The sequence below is a fragment of the Papilio machaon genome, chromosome Z (assembly GCF_912999745.1).
Source record: "Papilio machaon chromosome Z, ilPapMach1.1, whole genome shotgun sequence".
NCBI lineage: Eukaryota > Metazoa > Arthropoda > Insecta > Lepidoptera > Papilionidae > Papilio > Papilio machaon.
In genome coordinates, this window is record NC_060016.1 from 4,336,992 (window position 1) to 4,343,779 (window position 6,788).

General features: G+C 31.7%; 1 protein-coding gene across 1 annotated transcript in view; it reads right to left on the reverse strand.

Annotated features, from left to right (window-relative positions):
- Nucleotides 1-3,252, reverse strand: part of LOC106720020 (proton-coupled amino acid transporter-like protein pathetic) — a 28,051-nt gene extending 24,799 nt beyond the window's left edge. Inside the window, exon 1 of the mRNA XM_014514557.2 lies at nt 2,810-3,252. Within this exon, the coding sequence (XP_014370043.1) occupies nt 2,810-2,869 (60 nt within the window). The 5' untranslated portion in view covers nt 2,870-3,252. The remainder of the gene's footprint in view (nt 1-2,809) is intronic.
- Nucleotides 3,253-6,788: the final 3,536 nt, after the last annotated feature.

Below are 6,788 nucleotides of genomic sequence, written 5' to 3' on the forward strand. Positions count from 1 at the left end.
TTCGTATTTATAAGATAAAGTTGTTTAATACTGTCTTAAAACAAAAGAACAAAGGCAAAGACAAAATATTTGCTTTATGAGTATTCAATCTCAGAAGCAAAAGGTTTATTAACAGCGAGTTTACACTGCCCAAAACCCGAATAAGTATACTATATCACTGTCTCTGTTTTTTCAAAGAGGGAGAAAGGGATGATAATATATGTTGATTACGTATATATTATAAATAATTTTAATTCATCGAATGGTTTGAAAAACTTTACAAGTTTGTCAAATGTGCATTAGACACAAGATGCGAATGTCGAGACCTATAGGTATATTACATACTATAGGAAATATTAAGGATAATATTGTCATATTAACAAAGAAATTAATGTTACAACAAAAACAATTGAACACGGGCTTAGTCGCATTTTGAAGCAAAAGAATCATTTAAAAAAAATTGCTAAAAACTTCCAGAATAAATAGAACCTGGAAAGGGATACTTATATTTTGTTGCGCTACAAGTCAAATAACACGAAGCAATTTTAGTATTATGCCAATTACACTCCATTGTGTAAAATAACTTCAATGAAAAGGAAGAACGTAGTCACGTTACTGGCTTGTAACAAGAAAGTTTTTCAACTTATAAATAATATTTCATAAATAGAAATTTTTTTGTATACCTTTATCACTTGAAAAGATTATTTATAAAATGTATGTAAAAAAAATAACGAAAGGTCTATGACTTACCTATACATGTAAATTTTTTATCGTTTATAATATAATAAGTATTTTAAAAATGATGTACAAAGAATATCGAGAAAGCCAAACTATGGAAAATATTTTCTAGTAAGTATTTCAAAGAAAACAATTTTAAATTGAGATTGCGAAGTTTAAGATGATTATCCAGGTATCCTTTTACGCTCTTTGTCTCCATTACCAACATTTCATAGTTGCAAATTACAAATTTTAATACAAAAATACCGCAATAGCGTAGTCTAAAATATTATATTGTATATCTCCAAATTGACTTAAAATCTACAAATTCGTCATGAGTCTTGATTAATTAAAATGCTTTTAAAATTTCATTATATGTTTATCATTTAACGCATTTCAAAAATTGTTCTCAGTACTTATGTAATTCTGATTTCGAATATCATAATCATCTCGCTGGCACATCAATCATTGTATTCTATACGCTGTAATAATTTATATGACGTCATCTTGTTACGGACTATTTAGTCAAGTACACAATTGTTTTCTGATCCTTCACTAATATATCAGTAGATATTTGAACAACTGATATTCATTCTATTTTAATTGTCCAATTTTGAACAGAAAGAATTGCTTAAAAATAAATGTCTCTGAACTTTGAAAATCGAATCAATTTAAAAAAGAAAAAACAAAACTGAGGTGAGCAGTGCAATCAAACAATATATTTCTGTTAATATCTTTATAGAGGTTACATTTTATAGACCGATTAATACCGATGAAGATTAACGCAACTTTATCGCACGTGAAATAAATTCTGATAAGTACAAAACCCCATTTGAGGCTTCCTTGATGATTGATCATGATAGCGGTTATAAATAGGCGTGTGTTGATGTTTACGAGATTTAATCTCCTGATAAAGCCATCAAAAAAGGCGAAAAATTATTTGCCATATTCTGTTTACTGAAGCCAAATTTAAAGGAGTTAAATCTTGATAGAAAGATGTTTTTCAAGTTTATCATCGTGAATAAACGATTTACTTAAAATGAATGGAAAAGATGCTCTCGACAATATAAACGTGAAGTTTTTAATAAAAAGACTCTTTCTGAAAAAGAACTTAAGACCTAATTTTGCTAATCTTCAGAAGGCGTCTGATTTCACCTCTTTCAGTGACATCTCTATTTTACTTTAAAGGCTCTATTTTAAAGACTTTGACATCATTTCAGTTAACGCGTAGTGTTAATTTTTTCAAGTTTTTTTTTTTTAAGTCAAATGTGTATGTGTAAATAATAAATTTCATGTTTCTAAAAGTCTCATCCCCTTTATGAGAAAAGACGACATATGGATGACAAATATAAATCTATTTGTTGCAGGCGAACCTGTCTTTTAGTTGTAATAAGCGATAAATTAATAAAATTTTGGTAATAAACAATCTTGTAGTATAATAAAATGTAACAAAATATAGGTATCAAGTTAACAGTAGGATATGACGCTGTGTATAACGCGAATAAACTGATAATAAACATGTACTTATTTATAAATTTGTGATTGTAAAATATAGAAACTGTGGTATGTTAAAGGATAGATCAACGATGAAGTATAGAAAAGTAAAATTACTTCTAATTTTAGAAAAGTAAACGGTCATAGTCATTTTAATAAACGCACAGCTAAAAAAAAGATTAAAAACGTAATTGAAGTAACTGTATACTGTACTGTAGTGGTGATGCAATTAATTCCACCTGAAAACGGTTTTAAAAGTATCGCTCAAGGAAAAACTCGTGTAACATTTAATTGAACGCCGTAGTGTTATCGATACATTTATTCCAAGTAGATTTTAAATGTGCAAATTGTTTCCAATTTAATTTATTCGCGTATTCATACGTGAATATATTAGAACTTCGATACCTAAAATGAACCACTGAAAATAGTAGTCACTACATAGCGTATTGCAACACGAGTTTTTGGGTGTAAAATGAAAGTACAGCACACAAAATATCTCTCATAATCTCTTCATCACATCCACAAATACAACGCGCAGCTTAACTTTATATATTTAAATTAAAACTTAATAAAATTAAATAATAATTTCGCAGATCACAAAAAAAAACTAAAAACTTACCTTAAACACCGCAGGAGCTAACGGTATCGCAGCTTGGTTGTGAAGATGTTTTTTCGACATTTTGGCTTCTTTTTCGTTCCACGTTTAATATAATATAAATTAAAATATGTTATAAAAAAATCGTAATCGTTGATCACAAATTAAGTAGATATGAAAAACAATTTTAACCACGTCGTGCTACTGAAAATGACTTGCGATCTACAAATCGTTGACGTTTAAATTGCATTAAAATATTTTCTTCGAAGATAGAAAACTTTGTACTTGTGCGAAAACTTTTTACATCGAACGCTTTTGTTTTTAAGAATATTTTTGTAAGCTTTAAAAGTAATATTCGAAAATTTAAAAGTTTACAAGTTGGAAAGTCGCGTCCGAGCTAGCACGTCGAGCAAGTGATGCGGTCTAGTCGGTAATGAACAGTTGAATTGGTTGGGGCGCGTTCGAACTCACGACACGACACAGAGTGAGCGAGCAGAGGCGAGTGGCGAGCCGTGACGCGTTTTCGTTGTCGTTCTCGTTACGTCGTCTGTGGGCATTGGGCGAAGTCGCCGTGTCATTTTGTTGGGCCCCGCACGCTCTGCGGTCGGCGCCCGTGCCGTGCGACATTACCCTATGGCCTCACCTACTTCAAACCGCAAACCCTAAATACTTCGTAGGGAATATGTTAAATCATCATTTTACTGTAACTTTAATAGTTACTTAAACTGTTCGCAAACACTTTTGTGCAAAAAACAGTCACTTTACAAGTTTTAATATTAAATCGCAAAGCATCGCTTGAAAATGTTATAACAAACGTATAAACTATGACAAAATTGAAAGGCGCTTTCCATTGCCCCTCTATATATTCTTTCAGATCAATGCTAAACAAATTTATAATTAACTTCGGCACACTACAGCAGTACATCACATAAAGAGGTTTTAAAACATAAATTTTATGAATTAAATTTATTCTTGACCTGAAACTTAGCTAATAACGACGTTATGCATTGACATTAAATACTGTTGGCAAATGATTTAGTTTAAATAAAATTCCATAATTGTAAACAAAATACCTGCTAATACAATAGATAGGAGCAAAAAATGAAACCGTTTGAACCTATTAACAACAAACCAACCCAGTCTAACTTATAGGTATATAAACCTATATCTGTCCAAATTGTTAATACTTTACGTAAAATTTTATTTAATTGATAATTTCCCACAAACATCTTACTTTGATAAACTTTATGGAGAAACAGAGCGGAATCTAACTATAACAGATATACATAGTTTTGCTAACGGTACTAAGTAAACTTAGGACGCATTTGTAGATGGAAGGGGGATTCATCGACATACCTCGGACTAAATGCCTGTATTCCCTCGAAGGTATCATTCCGATTCCTACTTATTCTAAATCCAGAATAATGATAAAATTGTTGTATTATTTGTTGATTTCTTAGTACTCGTCTACCTGAGCAAAGTTCTAGAAACATCAGACAAGTGACCGGTAAAAAATCACCATCAATAGTCCCTTTTTGGGACTGCTTAACAAATGGATTCATTCCTTTATATTTTGTCTCTCCTGCTCAAACTGTTACTGGAGTAGACAGAGATAGCAAACATATTCTTAATTAAATAACAAGTTCGTTACTCGTATCACAGTTTGGATTCTTAGATTTTTTCTTTAATTAATAGGAATAATTACAAATCTGGTTTTTTGTTTCAATTACAGCTTAGTCTTTAATTTAGGACTTCTTTTTGCTATGCATCAATACATTTATGGAGCGTAGCGTTTAATAATTTTATTGAACAATCATAAGCATATTGTGGCGCCATGAAATAATAGTCCTTTAAGTTAAGCATCAATAAACACGATGAAACAATAGACGTAAAATGGTATTATGTATGATGGTTAAGGTTTCCGCTATAAACACAATACGATCCAACTTAAAATCTAATTCAGATTCACGACGACCATCATTCGACCCACAAGTTCTCGAATCGTAAACTGCCAGATATAGTTGTAGAAACCTGGCGAGAATACCGTTATCAATTTTAAAATTAAATAACAGTCTCAACACGTTTACTGAGGACGCAAAGACTTTTGGAGAATATCAGTGTTTGTACCCTCAGGGCAAAGAAACATATAGATGAGCATTTATCCGTGTGAGCACCTATATGTTTTGCATTACAAGGCTTAATTAAAATTTCTGTTTGCTTATTTTTATGTATATCCAGTATTATGTCCTTAATTTTAATTATATAAGCAAAGTTTAAATTTTTATTTTTTTAATGTTTTAATTGTATTGTAAGTGTTGTAATGTCTTTGAACTTTTTATTATTATTATTAAACGATTCGCGAAATATTCACGTAACACTTTCTTTAAACAATGATTCTTCCATCAAGTATTCATCAAGTGGTTTAAGTTTTCATTTCTAAGATAATATTAAATCTAAGAAAAGAGATATTTCAAATTGCAAAATATACAAAACTTACCGGGAATTTTAGTCAGTTATAAATATAATATCGCAATACTTAGAAGCCTTAACGAAAACATAAACATACCTAAAATATAAATTACATAGCATTTCCAATTTTTAACCTTCGGCTTATTTTTAGAGTAGTATGAAATAGAGATGGGCAAGTCACGTAGCCAGACATGTAGACAACAGATGTACACAAAGAATGACTTCTGAGGCAGGCCTGCGCGATATGTTCAGACCACATCGCGGCAGTGGCGGGTATAGGTTGGCAGTTTGTGATGAAGGATAAGGAATACTGGACAAAGTCAAAGGAGACTGTTACATCGGCCCAGAATTCTTGTCTGTAGACGTTGTTAAGATCAATATCATTTACAGGAAACACATACTAAATTGATACGTCACACAATTTGTTGGGTAGTGCAAAATAATGGACATATGAAATGTTAACAAGGAACGGTTAACACTTCAGCATGCTAATAAGTCAGTCAGCATCATGTTTTGCTCAACTCTATTTACTTCGGATACAGATATTTTACATTACATTTATATAAGAAGCTGTGATAGGTCGTTGGCTGCATGTGACGTTTTTGTTAACGAATTAAAACAAAGGGCCTAACACGAAAATCTGTCACAATCACCTTCGTATCGTCATCGTATATTTTGTCAAAACTAGTATGAGATTTGTGGTGAACATTACGTCCGATAGGGGCGCTGCACAAATTTAAATACGCTGCACAAATTTGATAACGATACGAAGGCGATTGTCACAAACATACGTGCTAGGCGCACAGGTCAGTTTTCGTTTTCACACCATGTAAGTAATATGTATAAAAGGGCACTGAATTTCAATTTACAAGTACAATGAACGTGATATCCCACTACTGAAAAACCCGTATATAAACATTGCATATAACACGCATAAAGCCTTACTAGGTTTGCTACATTTAAAATAACAAAAATTACCCCTTCAAAATTATCCGTTTTTCAATTATCACAATTAAATTACAAAATTTAAGTCATCAAGCTGCCCGAATGGAGTGAATATGAATTCATTCCCTTCTTAGGCATTTCTTCTTGCACACAATACTTACACATCAATACTTTCTTCGGTCTTTCTCTACCTTTGTAGCTATCCCCATTCAATCTCATTACTTTTTTTATTTATGTTTTACTTTATATTTTTTTTTCATAAATTTTACGTCTCGAGTCAATAATAAGAAGTCAGTCAAATAAATACACGTGATACACGTCTTATTTTAGCCCCCTCTCTCCCTTGCTTTTGTAATGTTTTTCAGTAAGCCTTCGCCCATTTTTCAAGAATCACGTGATTAATGGACGAACCACAAGTTCTTAAGTATGGTACTGAAATATCTGGTAACAACTCTGAAAAAATTAAAAACAAGATTCGAATCACGTGTGTTTCGTCATGGTTAGCGTGATTTTCCTTTACGAACCTATCAGATGCTATCAGTGTTTCAATAGAAATAATTGCGTCACATTGTGTAGTGGGCGTGTTTTG